Source organism: Acomys russatus, chromosome 17 (assembly GCF_903995435.1).
Source record: "Acomys russatus chromosome 17, mAcoRus1.1, whole genome shotgun sequence".
Classification (NCBI taxonomy): Eukaryota; Metazoa; Chordata; class Mammalia; order Rodentia; family Muridae; genus Acomys; species Acomys russatus.
The window spans coordinates 18,199,520-18,219,506 of record NC_067153.1 but is presented as its reverse complement, the minus strand read 5'-3'; the positions used below and the strand labels follow the sequence as shown (position 1 = coordinate 18,219,506).

The following is a 19,987-nucleotide window of genomic DNA, read 5'->3' as shown; positions in this document are numbered from 1 at the left end:
AGAGCAAGAGTCCTGCTTTGTGAAGTGTAGAAAAATAATCTCCACACATGGATTTGAAAAACTGAAAACAGATGAAGTGGAAATGGAAGAGTAAAATCAATACTGCTATGTCCTGGCAGATGCAGTATTGGTCCTGGGTTCCTATCTCTGATAATAACACCCATGCTCAATGGGAACTCTGGCCATGCTCAATGGTACAAAGTTACCTGACATTCAGAACTTTGACATGCCCTGATATCTGCATGGAGAACTTCCATCTCTTCTTACTTTTCAATTACAATTACTCTTGTCTGAAACTTTGGCTGTGGCCTGATCATTAGCCTCCAGGATAGCATTTTAGGCCATCCAGATGTTCAATGTAATACCCAACATTCAATACTCCTCCTAGCAAGCGCCATGGCTTTCTCATCCATGGGGCTTAGCCACCATCATTCAAAATATGACTCACTGGTGATTTCTGCCAAATAAGATGCTCTTAGAGAGCATTAGCAGCATCTAGAGACGGGTTAGTTAAACAACAACAGCTTGGGAAATTCTACTGGCCTCCTGTGAATAAAGTAAAGAACAGAGACCAAGACAAAGGACGGAACCCACAAAAAAGAATTATCTGTCCTACAGATGGTGCTGAAGTTGAAAAGCCAGGAGGCAAGCTTTGGAGTCAGAGATGACCTCGTGTAATTTGCAACTATCAACATTTTGCAAGTGCTGGCATATTATGTGTACTAAAAGCATTTTATGCTGTTAAATGAAGGAAAGAAAGAATAAAGATTTGATTTTCTTGATGATAATATACAAAGAACTTTAGTAAAATGAGGGTATACTATATTGTGGAGAAAGGACTTTGGAATAAAAAAACAGTTCAAATATGTTCATTAGTTGCTATTTCAACTTAGGCAAGTCATTAGCTTAACACACACACACACACACACACACACACACACACATCCAGGGAAATGTGTTAAATACCTTATAAGTTCTAGGCTCCTGACTTACTGAGAGTACATTAGTGACTAATCTCATCCAGGATGTAGTTTAAGTCTGGTTATGACAGGTCAAGAAGACACACTTTTATTATTAGACTGAAGTGGAGGAAAAGATGCTGGTATGAACAGGGTGGCCACACTGGAAGAAGATAGAGCTTGGGTACCATGTGGAGAAGAGCAGTACTAGTCTTTCCTCATGGATTCTGGACAAATGCCAGGGGGACTGTTCCTGGTATCTGGATGTACAAGTGGGAGAATGATGATGCTCATTTCAAAGTGGGGCATGACTTGGCTGTTGAGAAGAAATACAAAACTGAGTTTCACATTTGCTCTGTCTTCAGGAAGACTGACAGGCCTCGTGACAAGGAAGCCAATCAGGATTGTGTCTATCTTATTTGTTGTTATATCCTCAGATTCTAGAATTGTTCCTGGTACAGAGGATGATTTTTTATTTGCTGAGTAAGTTGATAAATGGATAGTCAGTAGATGGATACAGTTTCAGTTAAAATGAGAGCTTGGTTGTTTTTTAAAAATTCACTTATTTTCATGTGTAGTATATGTGTTCACATATATATTTGTGTAGTGTGTATATGTGTGCATACATTTATATATATGTATGAGGATCATAAACTGAGACTGAATGTCTTTCTTAGTCACACTTGACTTTTTATTTCTTTTTTTTTCTATTCAATTCTTTTTGAGAGAGAAAGAGGAGAGAAGAGAAAGAGAGAGAGAGAGAGAGAGGACAGAGAGAGAGAGAGAGAGAGAGAGAGAGAGAGAGAGAGAGAGATGAAGAGGCAGAGCATGAAAGTGAAGAGCAAATGCTTTTTGTGTTGTTCTACTGACAATCTCTTCTCTCCATGTGTCCAGTTTTCTGCATGAACTGTGTATCATTTATTTGACACTGATCTCTAGTAAGCATTTGCTCCTCAGGTTCAAGAGACTCATCCCAACCAGCATATGAGGTCTGCTGCATGATTCTTATATCACTGGCAAAGACCTGGAGACACAGGGAAATTGTGTGGTGTGCCCCAAGTCACATAAGAAGAGTAGTCAATGCTAATTCCTGTGTTCCCTCTTAATTCTCCTACCTGGCTATTTTGAGTCCTTGGTTAGAAAAGGTAAAGAACTATAGATCTGAAGGAATCCAGGCAGACGGGCTCAAAATCCAGCCACTGTGGGGTTCTCTGTTGTTGTTTTTAACCTCCCAAAGCTCCAGGATCTCCATCAGTATGTTGTTATAATGAATACTACCATTACAAATATGTCTGCTTCAAGTTTCATACCTTGATTCTGGTAGCTTCCTACCATGTACAGTCTTATCGCATTTGTTTTTACACAAGGTAGTGACGTGGAAAATGTAGCCCATGTCTACCTAGTGTCTAAGCAGGTGTGGGATACTATTAAAGCACATTAAAATCTGCTAGAATTACTCTTCATGTTAATGATAAATTACTTAAGTTCAGATTGTCAGCACTCCTTCTGATACTAATTTTCATGAAAAAAAAAAAAAGCAGACTTTGGGAAATGGGGCAATCCAATTCTCTAATTAGCAGCTATTGTATCCTCTTCAGCTCCCCTAACTGTTTTGAGCAAAAAGACTGTCAGTCAAACAGTCAGCCAAATTACCCTCATGCTACTTCGAGCCATTTTGAGCTGCCAGTGGATGTATTTAGAAAACTACATGACAAGGCCAAGCCTCAGCCAGGGCTGTTTGAAATAGTTTATACCATACGCCATGACTCACAGAGGTGCTGACAAGGCAAGGCTGTGACTGGGCTAAAACTGTGATTGCCCAAAGAATGGATTCTCAGGCTCTATAAGCAAGCTGCTCAAGTTCCCTGAGTGAGTCACTAGGAGTAAGCCTTTGGGGGCTGAATTCCCTGTTGTTGCCACATTTTGTCCAATTAAAGGCTTCTTTTGACTGGGCTTTCACACTGCTAGTTGTGGGATGATCTGGTAACACAAAAAGGGGATTCAGTGGAGACAGCAGTGAGGTAGTGATGGTACAGGCAGCAGAAAGATGTTGGTCAGGCTAGCACGGCTGGGAAATCAGCAAGGCCATGAGGAGGTGGAGAACTGAAGAAGGCACAGATGAGTTTGGGAGCAGCTAGCACAAAAAGAAGAGCTGCTGAAGTAGGAGAGAGAGAAAGAGAGACAGAGAGAGAGAGAGAGAGAGAGAGAGAGACAGAGAGAGAGAGACAGAGACAGAGAGAGACAGAGAGAGAGACAGAGACAGAGAGACAGAGAGAGAGACAGAGACAGAGAGAGACAGAGACAGAGACAGATACAGAGACAGAGAGACAGAGAGAATATGAATGTCAGGAGCTGAGAACTGAAGATGATTAGAGGATTAGAGCTGTAAGGAGGCAGAGAAGGAAAACTGTTGGTCCAGATCTCCAGGAGGATTCCAGAAAGCTGTTGAGTCTTCAGAACAGAAGATTTCAACCAGACTCCTCTCAGCTGAGACATGCAACACTGGTTGCTGTCAATAGCTGGAAAATACCAATAGCTCTAGCCTTTCCTGGAAGCTTCATTATCACATCCACCAAGGGGATGAAGAATATTGACTTCCTAGGATTACACAGGGTGGTGACACATGTAGGACCTAAGGGTCCCAACACCAGAAGCCTAATGACTCTTAAATATTAGAGCGCTCCACCTGCAGCTTCTCACACCTGCTTATTGATGCCAAACACAAAATACCCAGGGGAACAAGAGATACTGAAGACTAATGTAGAGCTTCTTTACCACTGGTTACAGCTTCTATGTGAGTAGAAGAGTCTTGTTCAGATGGTTACAACCACAGAACTTTGAATTGTATCTCCTCTCCCACACATAGTCAAGGCCTAACTTACACCTATGAGTGTAGGTTTTACAGATGTAACCAAATTAAAGTCATACTGGAATGGGCAGACCTTTGATCCAATAAGTAGTGTCTTTATAATATAAAGAAAGGAGAGATTTGAGACAGATATACTAAGGAAGGAAAAGGTCATGTGAGGGTAGAGACGTGGATTAACATGATGGACCAATGATTGCCAGTGAGCACCAGAAGCTAGGAAGAGGCAAAAGAGGTCACCAGCAAATGGCTTTGGAGGGATCCTGGTCCAGGCAGCATCTTGATATCAGATTTCCAGCCTCTTGAACCACTGTAAATTTAAGTTGTTTTAAGTCCTCCAGTCCTCCAGTCTGTGGTACTTTGTTATGGCTGTCTGAAGACACTAATGTATCTATCAATGGCAGGTGAATGGCTGAATGAATGTAGACTGCAGACTTGTGGGAGCAGGTGAGCTATGCCAAGTGCTGTGTTAAGGAACGAGGAGATCATGGAGAGTGATGTTCCATGAGGTGTGCACAGAGAGGACCATCCTTTTTTAAATCTTCACATACATAAAAATGGAGTTTCCATACTCTGAAGGACCAGGAAGAACACACTAGCCATCAATTAGCTTCCTCCCATGGGAGAAGGTAGTAAATCATTTGCTTGGGTTCTAAGTGTGAATGGATACGGTCCAACATTGCTTGATGGAGTAGGTTGCATTTTAGTAAACAGTATCTGTATGTGGTTTCTCTCCAGCTTTCCTTCTACTATGGGGTCATCAAGGCCATGCCACACACACCCCTACTGTTGGGGTGGGGGACAGTGTCTGGCCTGTTTCTATGTTGCTGTCAAAGCCAGACTTGGTGGGAGTATTATTACATGCCAGGCCCAGAGCCAGTACTGCAAGTAAAGCCTATTTATTGATTCCTTTCTGACATCTATGTCCCAACCTAATCATAATTCAATGTGAAAGGCATATTTTAAATGGCCATGATATCCCAATTATTTCCCTGGGAATAATAGAGGCATAACATTTACCACATGCCTGAGATCACTCACGATAGACCACTTTGGCCTAAATCTCACTTCAGCATTTCGATTATTCTGCAGCTTGGGCCAGTGTTGTAGGTCTGGACAGCAGGAGAAAATATTAATTGTTATGGGGTCATACTCAAACTTCTTGTTTTGCATTGAGGAGTGATTTTCTCATCAGTAAAATTAGGGGGTTGGATTAACTGCTATCAAAATTCTTCTTCCCTCTTTACAATCACTGATTCTAAGGTCTGAAAGGACTTTATTGCCAGCAGCACACATGTCTGTGAGATGGACTTCATGTGGTGATGTCAGAGGGAGAGATAAAGTATGAACGACAGCACCAGGCTGTGTGTTCTTCCTCTGTGCAGTGGGGTTCTGGCTCTGTGCCTTTTCTGGCCTCTATAACCTCCTCTTCTGGCAAGGATTTCATCTCTGTGAGGCAAGACAGGGCAAAGGAAAACAAACAAGCAAAGGGACACCTGCAGTGACCAATGAAGCAACTTCAGGGATTACCACAGCACTTCGGAGGAGGACCTGTGGACACAGACCAGCTTGATCCAAGTCCTTCCTTACAACGTTCTACTTCCAGACACTGGAAAAAAGAGTTCTTATCCTCTTTGAATCCCAGTTATCATACATAATGAAGATCAAAATTAGCATTTAGATCATAGGGTGGCTGTGGCTCTTTATAAGTTACTCTCACTATTTTAATTTTTTGATCCAAAGAACAGTCTTCTACTCAACAAGAAAGACATAATCACAAAGCAAGAGAAAAGGAAATTGTGTCGGATGATGTTTTTGCTCTTCAAAGACAGGTACACATTCTGAAAGATGTTATTCAGAGAGAACTGTTTGGAAATACAAACTGAACAATGGGGTTCAAGCAAGCAGTTGTCAACATAGTTACTTGTTTTTAGACTTCCAAACCAACTTTGTGTTGATTTCTAACACAAAGACACCTTTATTATCTTCAGAATGCTTAATACCTATATACTGAATACTTATGACTGATGGTTAAAGTAGTGGCCAGAACGTAAATACCAGTCTGTCCCGACACACTGTAGAATAAATGAGGCATAGCATGGTTTAATGTGGCAGTTCCTTGGTGTATTATTATTACCAAGACTTGGAAATTAATGGATGGACTTTATGACTGGTTTTTTTTTTCTGTTTGCGGTTACATTTACAATTCATGGGAGGGGTAAGCAATTTATTACATTCAGGATCTTACTCCCTCTATTCTTTCACTTTACCCAAGTGAACTCTAATGGAGTTTGTCAATCTTAGTAGCTTATTCCACTGTGGTGGAAACATACCATAGGGGATGACCAGTAGTAGCCTTTATTCTCTAAGCCAAAAAATTGTCCAAAGCATAAATATATAACCAAATTGGGCAAATATGTACAATTGCCTGAGTTTTTAAAACTGCTGGCCCATGTGTATTAAGTCTATAGAGGAAAGAAGAAAGCATATTTTATCTTGGGTCTGCTAGCATACAAAGAATAATTAATACATGGAAAGTCAGCTATGATCGTGAACCCATCATGTAATGAACAGAGATAAAAGATGAGAGAGAAAATTCCAGAAATCCCTCATCCTTGCTCTCAGTGGCTCCTGAACTTCTCATAATGAGTGTAAGCTATTACATTTCTTTTCAAAGGTAAAGTAGTATAAATTGACTTTATGATACTTGTATAATATAGACTCTGTCCATTTGTCATTCGCCCACCCACTACCTATACATCCATATATTGAAGTCATCCATTTCTATCCATCTATCTACCTGTTGGTTCATTAACTTATCCATCTTCCATCCACACACTCATCCATCAATCTGTCCTCTGTCTACCCACTTTCACTGTGCATGTATACAAATATGACCATGTTGCCAGGTTATGATTAGGTGCCTGGGAGGTATCCAGTCTACCAGAGAAAACAGATAAGAAACAGGCATATTAGGTAAGCATCACTGTGAAGAATTCAGAAGCAGAATTAGAGAGAAAAAGACTGATGGAGCAAGAGTGAAGAGACAGAGAAGGTCACTTTCAGCAAAGTACATCAGGCAGAATCCCAAGTGAAACAGACAACAGAGTCATATGAATTCATACAAGAAGAGTTCTTGGCTGATGGAGATTGCTCTAAGACCAGATCAGGTGTCCACCAAGTTAACTGAGCTCCCTTAGTACTCATGAACACTGAGGGCATCAACTACCTGCACTTGAGGGATGTTCCTCCCTAAAGGGTGGAAGGAGGATGGAAACCTTACCTTGGCTATTTGCATGTTTGCTGGTGGTGTGAGGTGTGTAAGCACTTTAGATCAGTTCCTTGAAAGTGACATGGGGATAAGATAGGTTATTTATTTATTCATTCAGCAAAAAATTTATGGGGTACCTTCTATGTTTTAGGTATAGGTTTAGCCTCAACATTGATACATGTATATGTGTGTGTAATATATGTATATATGCACATGTATTCTTTATTACAGAGGTTCTGAATCCTAACCAAGGTCATCACAATGTATATATTCAAACCTGGTAAGAAGAGATGGGAGGAGCCAACTGCAACATGGCATGTCAAGCGTTCAGCTCCCTGTGAGCCTATCATGGAATCTCAATCTCTCTCTCTCTCTCTCTCTCTCTCTCTTTCTCTCTCTCTCTCTCTGTCGTTAGTCTCAGAACCATACATATGAAGAAAGAAATGTAGCATTATCAGAGCCAGTCCTCTGATAATGGGCCATGAATTCAGCTGGGCTTTTGTTCCACAAGGAAGTCCACATGAATCAAAACAGTCAAGAAAGCCCTAAATAAGCAATCATTCTGTAAGCAAGTAAGAACTTGAGTGCCCACCAATAAGCTGACTGATTCCTTTTCTTACCCTCAAGAATGTATCTGGATCTGGAAAGAAACAGGAACCATAACTATTTCCTTATGCTGTATGTTGTGAAACAAACAAACATGTGAGCTGTTTGTTCTAGAAGGAGGCAGTAAGACAAAATTCAGATTTTCCTCTATTTGGAGATAATAATAAAGCAGGGCTAGATTGACAGCCTACTGAAGAAGCCAATTACAAGATAGCCAATGAATGGGAGCATGTTTTCATTCAAAGCATCTGCTTATGTTGAACATTCTATTGTCACCCTGTCCCCTGCCTTCTTGTATGAAGGAACTGAGTCCACCTTTCCTCGCGATCTCTCTGTCTCTTACTCCAGACTGTGTACTTATACTTGCCCCCATCATCTCCCTCACCAATCTGTCAGCCCGGCCTGACTACTGTTCAAATACTGGATGACAACACCCAACTCTAACCCTAACAAATCAGGAAATGTATTTTTCCTTCACACCTTGGCTGAGTGGAGCATTCTTGCAAAGACACAGACAAAGTTAGTAGCTGCCTTTCAGAAAGCCTCTTTTCCATACCAAGAGAAACACCCCTAGGAAAGCCTCAAATGCACCTATTTGATCCCCAATCGAACCAGAATCAGAAATTCCAATGCATATTTGGAATAATATGTAGTACCTTCTAACCATGATTTCAGTTACTTGCAATTAACTTTAGTCCCAAAAAGCTACATGGAAAGTTCCAGAAAACATTTCATAAGCTTAAATCTAGTACTGTTCTGAACAGTCTGTTGACATCTCTTATCATCTCGCACTATCTTATCAAAATGAGACATCTTGTTTTATAAACTAGAACAGGGTCCAGACCTTGGGCACCTAGAGTGGAGTAGGTAGTTGAGGAATGTAGTCATACAGAACCCTAAACCTCTTCTTGCCTCTGCGGTAGCCTGCAGTGTGCATGGTTTCCTGGAGAGCTTCATGGTTATGGGGATCAAGAACTGAAATCTGTATTTGCTTTCTGAAGTGCCATCTGTGAGCCCAAGAAGCAAATGGAGAAAAGTACAACGGCAAACTTATTGTAGCATTCAGGTCGGAATCTGAATCTTGGTTTTGTTATTTAGATCCTGGGCGAATTCAGGAGGAATAATAATGAATCTTTCTGAGTCTGGTCTCCTTATTCACATAGGATGATAGTAGGGCTTATCTCACATGCTGATTGTGAGGATCATGTGTGATTATCTTTTCAGAGCCCAGCTCTGAGGAGGCAGATATTCAGTATGTAGCTGTTGCTATTATTCATATTAAGATGTCCTTGACTAAATTCACATGAAACTGGCAGAGGAATAAGTGGTCAGCAACACGGTAAGCACCAAAGACTAGCATGTGATCAACATGGCTATCTAGAAGCATTCCACCATGCAGAACTGAACCCTCCCCAAGAAACAATGGTGAAGGGGGCGGGAACTTCATAATAAGAAATGTACCTGGCTGCTGCTTCCAGCTGCTCTTTCCTACAAAAAGGGGGAGAAAAAGAAAAAACTATAAATGGCATGAAATGGTTGCATCTTGCCCCAAAGTCTCTCTCAAAGCTTCACTTGCAAGGCAGACTAGAACAAATGGAACAAAGGAATATTCTGGAACAAGATGGTGCGTGTGGAAGGGAACCAAAGCACGAGGCAGACTTTGTCATGTGCCCAGTGCCGCGCCCACCTCCCGCTGCCCCCATCATTTGGTTCTGTGCTTCCAAGTTTGTCTTAGCTGATTATTCATTAAGAAGATGGGTGAGTGCCTACTCAAGCCCAGGACCTTAGAAGACTTGTTTCGTGGTAGAGTCAGGCGAGAAAATCCAGACTGCCAAATTCAGTTGCTGTATTTCTACCTCTCCCTACCCTCATGGTCAACATTGCTATCAGCTACCACCATACATGCTGACTGGACAGTAAACTATTTTATGTCTCTTCTCTCATCAGCTATGGTTGGAAATGCTATTTATGGGCTTGTAAATTAAGCCTTATAACAATCTGAAGAGTAACTACTGTTGGGTTATCATTTTTCTGTTGAAGGACAAAGAAATTATATAAATTGCCTAAGGTCTCAGATATGAAGCGGTTGAACATGGATTCCAGCCCAAGCAATGTGTCTCTAGAGCATGCCCTGTATTCTGGCTACATATTCACCACTCTGAGCCTTTGCTCAGCTCTGCCTGGAATTCTCTACTCCTTTCTCTACCTCGAGAATTCTTGCACATCCATCAAGTCCACTGGGCTGGGCCTCAATCCAGACAGGGTGTTCTATCTCTGGGGTCAGCAACAGTGGTTTCCTAAGACTGTAATCTCAAAGTTCAGTGTCTTTCTTTCCCCCTTTAATCTCCACTGTGCTTCATAGATCCTTTCAGTGAAGACTGAACCATCATTGATTGAATAACCTGCTTAACCTGCTGCGAATAAGGTACCAAGACAGATAACTGTCATACATTTTCCTGTTTCACCCTCACAGCATCAACTCCTTTAGAAATGGGCACTGTTTGTACAAGTATCCCTTGACCCAACCTGTGGGATGCAGGTGAGGATGTACCAGAGGACCACATACTTCTCTCTAAACAACAACAACAACAAAAAACTCTTTCTTCCAAAACACACAATAGAAAGAACAAGAGCTTTGGCAGAAGAACTGGGCTCTCCTCTTTGTTCCAGGATGTACTTGCCGATCCCATCAGGTATGAGGCTCAGTGTTCTGTTCTGATTCTTCACTTATAAAATGGTCCCAAGGAATGGAGAAAGAGAGGACCAGGAGACATCACTAGTGAAGAATAGATTTCTTCTTGACATAATGAAATTACTCTGGAGTTAGTGTGCTGAATGTTGTCTAATAATTAAACCGTCCTATCCTCTTATAGGTAGTGAGATGTATCTCAATAAAATCACTGCTAAAAATGTAAATAAAAGGAAGAAAATCCTTTGGGAAGCAGGTGAAGACATATTGGTGTACCTGCTTTTTCTCTGTCACGAGCATATGGTGTGTGGGTTGGCATTCAGGGACATTCCTTTCCCAAAGGACTGTCTCATTTCAGAGTGGTTGCTATGTGAGTTTCTCTAGTGACATTGTACTTTTGTCCTTGAAATAAAACAAGAAAGAAATGTTCTCTCTTAGTTTAAAAGCCATTCCCATATCACAACAGCTGTCTACAGCACAATGTAGCCCTCAAGTGTCTGACAGCCAGGACAATGCTGTATTTATAATAAATCAACCAAAAAGAATAGGCCCATTGCCAAGGCCTTGGGATGCACAGGAAATGCAAATCATCTTAGCTCTACATTCGGTCTGGTACACATTCTTGGTTTTGAATCCAAGGTCATTCTGTTTTCTTAAGGGGGGAGGGCGATATTGGCCCATTCCAAGGAGGCTCTGATTGATGTAGTCCCAGCTCCTAATCGATAACAGTGGTAATAGAATTGGAGAAACACAATTAGCAACATCTGAGCAAGTAAGTCTAATTAAGTTAGAAGGTACAGTGACTAACCCAAGCTTGTTCCTTTATTTAATTATTCATCTACCACTTCTTACCTCATCTACAAGTCATCAGCCCCCTTTGCCTTTCTCAGACCCTCTGTCTCATCTCCCTTCTTAGGGCCTTTATCCTGGCTCATGGCATCAGACCTTTCTGAGAAGTGAAAGCTTTATGAAGGTGAGGTAGGAAAGGTGGTCTGGGGCTGGGCTTGCAAAGTTAGAAGGTCAGACTTTACATTTTCATCGTAGTTATGATCACCAATTGTAAAGTTTTAAGTAAAGTGATCAGCCCACAAATGCAGAGCCCTTCGATTTCCTTACAGCTTTTCAGACTGATTGATGAGTGAGTAAGTGTGTGCATGTGAACATCTATGTGGAGGGGTGAGAACAACCTATAGGAATTAGTTCTTTCCTTCCACATGGGTATTTAACCCAGGTCATCAGGCTTAGTAGCAAGTGCCTTTAGCTTGTAAGCACTATGGAGTAGTGAGAGAAGTAGGATAAATAGAGCCAGTGTTCATAAGTCAACCACAGATCTCATACCGAGTGTGTGGGAAATTGAGTAGTTGTTGAGAGAGCCACTTACCTACTGTTGGGTTGTGTTATGGGTCACTGAAAAAATGGGTGCTTGCTTGTAGAACATGCTTCAGTAAACATCACTTAAAAGTAGACCTCATCCCAACAATGAGCTAACTGTGCCCATCCCTTTTCTCCTAAGTCATGGGTTCTAGAAGTTCAACATCTTCCTATACCCAAAACTCTGGGCTCAAGATGAAAGCATCAAAACACTGGATAGGAAGATCTTGTTTTTGGAATCCAGGTAATGACAAGAGCAAGTGCTTCAGGGAACAATCAAAATGATCAAGAATTCCGAGTCCTGGGTCACTGATTGGTAAGTAGACCCTGCTCTCATCACGTGTTCATCCTGTTATTCAGTGTTTACCATGAACCATTATGGTAGAATGGGACTGTGGCTCCTGGTCAAAATGGTTTTACCATCACACTTCAACATAATTGCTGAAGGTGTATGTTGTCTCTGCATATTCAAAGCAATGCCTCCAACTCTAACACACCCCTACATTTGTGAACACTGACTTATCCTAGAGGACCTGTTAGGACTAAATGAAACATGGACTGGGTACTTAGAATGCAGTGGACAGTAGTGCATCTTAAGTCCCTCAATTTTTCCTTATGCTGGTCATGGAAAGAGGTTATCCATCATCATGGTCTTGAGTTCAAGTTTCCAACCTTGAGAACACGAAGCACCATTAATGGGTTTTCAGAGGACTCCTTGGTCATCCTTGCACTTCTTTCTCTTGTGAAGTGGTTTGTGAGTGTAGGTTATGACCAGGTGAGGGAACAATCAAACTGCCAAGATAGCTGACTGTGCTTGCTTCAATTTCCTGTGTTCTCTGGTTGTGTTCATACAGCCATTTCCTAGAACAATGGTGTTTGCCTCTAGCTGCTCACTGGAATCATCTAGAGGGCTTTAAAAAGGGGGCTCAGACTTAATTAGACTGGGTATGTCTTAATATCAAGGTTTTGTAAAAGTTCTCCAGTGATGTTAATGTGTGGTCTATATTGGGGACCATTCCCCATTGCCCTACAGTACACTCCTTAGCAAACCATGAGATCATAAATCAAAGAACAGGCCATGGTAATGATGGTCAGACATACTCTGAACACACAGACAGCTGACTACTTGCCTGAAGAATGGGAAAGAGACAACTGATTCATAAAATCTCCAAGTTGCCACCAGGTCAATCCTGTTGGGGTTGGTAGCATAATATCTCCAGGCAGCCTGAGGAGGAGAAAGGAGGAAAGTAAATGACATGGGTATCACAAGAAATGTTTGCATCCTATGATATTCAAATACCTTTTAAGGTCTTAGAGCCTAAGAATTTGAATGTCTATCTGGTGAGGATTCAGAAAAGTAAAAGTTCTTGGTTTCTCATAGCTACTTTGAAGAAAAAAAAAATCTGTCTTGATCACTTTAGAGCTAATTCCGGTGTGGTGACCTGGGACATGGAGAGATGAATTGGGATAGAAAGAAGAGGACAGAGAATCTCTAAAAGGAACAGTGACTGTTCTTTACAGAAAGCTCCTGGAGACTGCTCAGTCAAACAGAGTCTTTTGTGCTCCCTCTGAGTAGCAGAAAGCCTGGGAGGTGGTTCTCACAGACTAAACTTCTGGAATACTCTGATGGCTCAGGGTGTGAAAGCATAAAGGAACAAACAGACTTTGAACACTCAGACTGACTTAGAAAGCATACCATGTAGGATGCCATCATGTTGTGTCAGGTTTGCGGACCCATAGAAGCTCCTACTGTGGCTGGAAACAAGTTCAGGGTGTGTGGCAATGCCTTCAGCATTCAGGAACACATAATTGAAACACAGTAAACTCCTACTTACTATGCCCTCTGTTCCCAACAGCTCATACAATCATAAGATGCAAACTCTCCATGATGCCTAATAGGGAACAGCTACACCTGCCTTATCTCTGTTATTACTCTCCTCCAGCCAATGGTTGGATGAGTAATGGTGAGGGACCGGACCAGGTATCCAACATCTCCTGTTCAATGATTGTTGAGGGTCAGAACAAACTGATGAAGTAGTCAATAAATGTTTGGGATATCTCTCTGCCTCTGCCTCTGTCTGTCTGTCTGTCTGTCTGTCTGCCTGTCTTTCTCTCTCTAACCCCCTCCTTCCCTCCCTCCTTCCCTCTCTTCACTCACTAAGTACCTGAATTGTCACCTATCTCCTTTCTAGGAGTCACTGGATCAATCCTTGTGTGGGAAGAAGAATGAGAAGCAGGCTCAGAAAAGTAACAGGTCTAAACCAAATTCTTCACTCCAAAAGTTATCAGGAAAAAAATCAAATGGTTTCACCCTTAAGTACTGAATCCATTTCTTGAGTAGCTTTGAATTTGGATGAAAAATGGTAAGGATTTCAGTATCAATACACATAGACTCTGTAGGTAACCATGGTGATGATGTCTGTAGCCACCCACAAAGGAGCAAATCCGAACTGGTCCTGTCCTGCCAAGGATGTGCTTTTGTTGCTTCTCTTTCTATCTTTGTGTCTGTCTGTTTCTTTCTTTCTTTCTTTCTTTCTTTCTTTCTTTCTTTCTTTCTTTCTTTCTCTCTCTCTCTCTCTCTCTCTCTCTCTCTCTCTCTCTCTCTCACACACACACACACACTGTTTCTCACACACATACACACGCACATACTCGCACATACACTCACACATGCATGCATACACTCACATCTCTGGCTTATTCACCGCAGGCACACAGACCTGGATGAGTTCAGCAGCTGGCTTCCTTCTTTTCTCAAAGTGCTTCTGACGGTGCTGTTCCTGTACCTTGAGTGCCAGTCCTGAGCCAAGGATGCCCTGCAAAGAGAATTCAAGTTGCACCGGGCTCTCTCAGAACCCCAGCCTCCCTTCAGGAGTAGCAGAGAATGTAGGGCTCAACGGCACTCTGATGCCTGTGCTGTCATTTGAATGTGAAATGCCACCCACAGGTTCCTGTGTTTGAACCCTTGGCCCTCAGCTGGTGGCCCTGTAATAAGGTTGTGGAACCTTGAGGATGTGGAGCCTTACTGGAGGAATTGGGTCATGGGAAGTGGGTCTAGGCATTTTGTAGCTTGGTCCCATTGCTTGCCCACTGTGCTTCCTGGCTGTTGATGTGATGTCACCAGTTGCTTCCTGCTCTAGCCTCCATGCCTCCCTTACCATCATATACTGTATTCCCTTAAACTGTAAGGCAAAATTAAATCCTCCCCTTCTTACATTGCTTCTTGGCAGGCATTTTGGTCATAGCAATGAGACAAAGGGTTCTGCAGTGGCACTACTACATGAAGGAGAGATAGGAGAAAGTCTACTTCTTTCTAGAGAGAGAGTAGGGAGTCTAGTTAAGTGAAACATGCCTGAGGCCAACAGCACCTGACTTGCAATCTGATAGCCACAGTCCAGCTGTGAGATTCTGGGCATGGCTCTTATTGGTGCTCGTTCATAGGTCCATTACATCATAATGGATCATAGTGCCTACCTGACCAGTGATCTCAGGAAAAACCTCGATATAAGCAGCAACTGTCCAGTAAGGGATGTGACATGGAATAGCTGCCCTATATATGGTATTAATGATACCGTTATGCTTGCAGACAGGTGCTTAGCAGAGCTGTCCTCTGAAAGGCTCCGCCCAGCAGCACATCGAAACATATGCTGAGACTCACAGCCAAACATTGGACAACATGTAGGGAGTCCAGCGGAAAAGTGGGGTGGGGGGTTGGAGAAAAGGACCTGGAGGTGCCAGGAGCTTCACGAGAAGCACAACAGAGCCAACTAACCAGGACACAAAGGGGCACCAACCAAGGACCACGCATGCACGGGACCTAGGCCCCCTACAAAGATGTAGCTGATGGGCAGCTCAGGCTTCATGTAGGTCCTCCTGAAAGGGGACCAGAGGCTGTCTCTGACATGTACTCTCTTGCCAGCTTTTCAGTCACTTCCCCCAGATGGGACTACCTTGCCAGGCCACAGGGGATGAGGACAAGCCCTGATATGACTTGATGAGCTGGGGTAGATGAGGAGGGGGCTCCCCTTTTCTGAGGAAAAGGGGATGGGGGATGAAGGAGAGGGAAGGAGGGAGAGACTGGGAGGTGAGGAGGAATGAGGTTACAACCAGGATGTAAAGTGACTAAGTAAATAAATGAATTTTAAAAATATATGTGTCTATCTATATACATACAAGTTCTGACCTGGAAAACAGAGCAGACCCAATTTTTGGTAATTTTGCCTATAGAATATGGGGGGTCAGAATGCCCATGGGAGGGTTCTACTGATTCAGGCTGAAAAAATGGCAGTACTGGTCTTGGGTCTTAGAAAGCAAGGGGCCATTTGAAGATATCACTTCCGGTGCAACCATAGGCATATGCTGTGAGGGAGTGGTGAGACACCACCATGCCTGATGTAACAACTGGTGAAATGACAGGATGTGGAACATCAAACGGAGGATGCAAATTGGTGAAATTTGAGGCTTGGGATTTGAGCTGAGTCTAGGTGTTAAGAAGAACTTCCTGTCACAATCGAAGAACTTACTGCAGGGAGGGCGAAAAAGGAGACACCAATCAAAGAAAAGGTGGCAGCAATCAGCCGTCCCTCCCAGGTTTTAGGTGTCTTGTCTCCGTAGCCAATGGTGGCCAGTGTGATCTGAAAAAGAGAAGAGTTCAAACCATGTTTCCCCAGATAAAATATGTTGTCAATTATTGCAAAAATGTAATGAGTGTGTGTGTGTGTGTGTGTGTGTGTGTGTGTGTGTGTGTGTGTGTGTGTGTGTGTGTGTGTGTGTATACAGTGCTCCTCTATAACCATGGATTCCACATCTTTGGATTTAACAAACGATGTTTCACAATATTTCAATAAAAACAAATGATAATGTAACAATAAAAATAATACAAATAAGAACCACAGCACACCAACTCTTCCCATTGTATTTACATGTCATTCGACATGAAAAGTAATCTAGATTCGATCTAAATCCATGAGAGGATGTGTGTGGCTCATATGTAAATGCTACAGTGTTTTCTAGAAGGGATGAGCATCTATGTATCTTGACATCTTAGAGAAGTGGAAGAAGATGAAATCAATTTCCTGTTCTGTTTAAACCAAGGAAATTTTGTGTATTTGTGAATGTATGAATTTATGTGCACTCATGTTGTGAATTGTGTTTGTGAGTGTATTGTGTATATCATCACGTGTGCATGTCTGTCTGACCATGTGTCATCCTGAGTAATATATTCCAGTGTGTGGTTATATCTTTATCAGGACATAGTTTACAACATCATGGCCTCCGCAGCCCATTTGCCTGCCTTCAAATCTCAAGTGCCCTAAACTTATTAAACTGATTTACATTGTATGGTTTTTGTCTCCCATTTCTTGCCTCAGTTTTCTCACTTTTTCCAAAAAAAAAAAAAAAAAAAAAAAAGGCGAATAACAGGTGTTTGGGTTTAAAGTACATTAGCAAGTAGTGACTACTTAGCATAGTGATGTGGACTAAATTAAGACTTCAGTATGTGCCAGATTTAATACCTTTGTGCGTGGCTGTGCATTTCTCTATGTATCTTCAGGTCTGTGTGCCATGCATATATCTGACACTGTACCTTTTTGCATGAATATAACTTGGCTGATGACTGCCTACGACTAACAAGGCTAGGTCCCAGACAACCATGCAAAAAGATTGTTCTGAGCTCTAGCTTCTTACATGCTCTATGAAAAACCATTCTAGGTATATCCCTCATTGGTAGAAGCTTCCCATTTCCTCTCTGCAGAGTTAAAGGAAGATGGTCCAGTCCTCACCTTTGGATGCAGAATGAAGCTGGCTGACTGTACTCATGCTCTGCCCATCACCTCTCTCTGTACCTAGCAGTCAAGTCTCCATCCACCCTCCCTAGGCATTGACATTGCCTTTTAATGATGCTGACTCACCAGGCCCCACCACAGAGCATCTGCGTAGGTCTCAAACTCCTCTTTCATCTCCTCTCCTTGTGCGTCCACCTCCGGCACATCCTTCTCCACCAAGTAGACAAGAAATGAAGAAAGGATGAGTGTCAGGAAGCCGATGTACCAGGCGGTGATGAGTTCCTAGAACAGTGAACAGCACAGGGAAATCAGTAGGAAGCCCTCAGTGGAAGCTTGAGCCAGGCGGTCTGGAGTTGGGAGTCCATGCTTACCTGTTCTTAATCTCACTTCCTAGCCATGGGAAACAGAAGCAAGGTTACGGGCATTTCCATCATGAACTACTAGAATGTTGCAGGAACACTCCGTTCTAGGGGAGGCTCCCTGTCACAACTCAGGAGGGCTCATGGGAAGTCAGGAGAAAGGGATTATTGCCAAAGATAAGCTCAAGCTTTGGGTGACACCATGTGTCACAGAACTGCACAGAGCAGGGTAGAAGCTAAGCTCTGTGGGCAGATGCATGGCAAAGGGCAGCTACTGTGGCCCAGGAGACAAAGCCATGGACAGGGACCCATCACCATTTCCTTGACTGATCCAAGGGAGAAGTACCCCCTCTTATCCATGTGCAACATCCTAGTTTTTAAAATAAAAAATGACAAACAAACAAAAAACAGAGCAAAAGAGTCACGTGGGTGTCCTGGAAAACCACTGGTGGAAATCAGACAAATCATTCTTATGTTAAGTCATCTTACATATTAGAATATATAAGACATAAAACATAAGAGACACATGCGAGCTGTGATTTCAGGGATGCTGTCACACAGTAAGGAGTAAATGAAGACAAGTGAGTGGCTGAAAGGAAATGCTACAGCTAGGAGAACAGAGAGGTCACAAAGACAGGCTGATCCCTGGAGTGACCCCTGGGCTGACAGAGACGATCCCTAGGGGTCTTCGCTGCTTTGCATCCTCTATTGTTCTCCTGTTGAGTTTAGCTTGGTAAAGTGGGTGGGGAGAAGTTGAGATTGTGGGTGAATGCGATCCCAATGTAAAGTTTGTGGTTTTCCTGTGGCATCTTGAAGAGCTGTTGTTGGCACAGCTGTTCTTCCCATGGCGGCCCACTACCAGCCCGCTGTTTTTGGGTCAGGGAGTCTCACTGACAGAGTTGCCTCATCCCTCTCTTCTTGCTTTGGCTCATGTTGTCGCTGCTGCCCGTACAACTCTTTCCTGCGCGGCCAAATAAAGAGTGCCCACTTCTAACCCTCATTCTGATATTTACCCCATCAGAGAAAGGGCTGTGGTCTGAATGGGCACTTTCCTACACAGGCTTAGGTCTGGAACACTTCTTTCCCAGCTGATGGTGCTAATTTGGGAAGCCATGGAAACTTTCGAAGGCAGGGCTTAGCTGGTAGAAGTAGGACACAAAGGGTGGGGACATCGAAAGGCTCCCTTGGTTCCAGATTCTGGTCTTGTTCTCCAGTTCCTGGTCTGCTGTGATGCAAACAGTCTCCAACACATAGCCCTGCTGCCACAGCCTCAGGGGCTCTGCCAAGCCTGACCCACAACAATGGACCGAGACTGTCTGAAACTGTAAGGCAAAATACATCTTTCCTTCCTCAGTGTTTCTGTCAGGTGTTGTGAAGATCGGTGTCAAGATAAGAGGGAGCTTCACTGGTTGTTAATCAGTGTGCTTCTCTAACACTTGTAGGCTTTTCTGCTCATAGCCCTACTTTCCCCACAGTATCATCTGTACACTGCACTTGTGTCCGTTCGCACATGCAAAGGTGAAAGGTATCAGCACCTCAGTGGGAGGTTCTCCTCTGAGGGTCTGCCCCGAGGAAAGTCTGGAGAGATAGATAGATAGATAGATAGATAGATAGATAGATAGATAGATAGATAGGGGGGCTATTCCTTCCTGTTGCAATCTTCAGCTGGGAACCTCTGCCTCCCTGGGTTCCTGCAAGCCAGAAGATTCATGGGTCGCTGCTTTAGAGACAGCTGCTTGACCACATGCAGCGCGCAGAGGCACCAGCTGTGCTAGATTATGAGGTAGTGGTATAAGGGTTGACACTGGGAGTTAAAGTGGGCTTTGCAGTCATTTAAAACAGTGTTTGAGGGAATCCTGACTTTGTATAACTTTTACCAGCCAAGGATCCTAGCAGTTAGCCTTTTGGATCATGGGACTAGGACTGGCATCCAACCACTCTCAGGAAGAGATGGGAGCAAATCCTTTCCTGGTTTTTAACTATGCTCTGTAGGAGCTGCAAAGTCTGCTTTTCCTGCTTTGGTGACTTGGGACTCAGTTTCCTGACACTCAATACCCAACCAGCATAGCTGACAGTGGGAGCA

The 19,987-nt window shown here is 42.9% G+C and overlaps 1 protein-coding gene across 1 annotated transcript in view; it reads right to left on the bottom strand.

Moving 5' to 3' along the window:
- Window positions 1–19,987, bottom strand: part of Kcnq3 (potassium voltage-gated channel subfamily Q member 3) — a 287,398-nt gene that overhangs the window by 13,017 nt on the left and 254,394 nt on the right. Inside the window, exons 5-9 of the mRNA XM_051159591.1 lie at window positions 17,672–17,827; window positions 16,286–16,396; window positions 14,483–14,578; window positions 12,893–12,987; window positions 9,164–9,190 (exon numbers count right to left, since the gene is read on the bottom strand). Coding sequence (XP_051015548.1) covers window positions 9,164–9,190; window positions 12,893–12,987; window positions 14,483–14,578; window positions 16,286–16,396; window positions 17,672–17,827 — 485 coding nt within the window. The remainder of the gene's footprint in view (window positions 1–9,163; window positions 9,191–12,892; window positions 12,988–14,482; window positions 14,579–16,285; window positions 16,397–17,671; window positions 17,828–19,987) is intronic.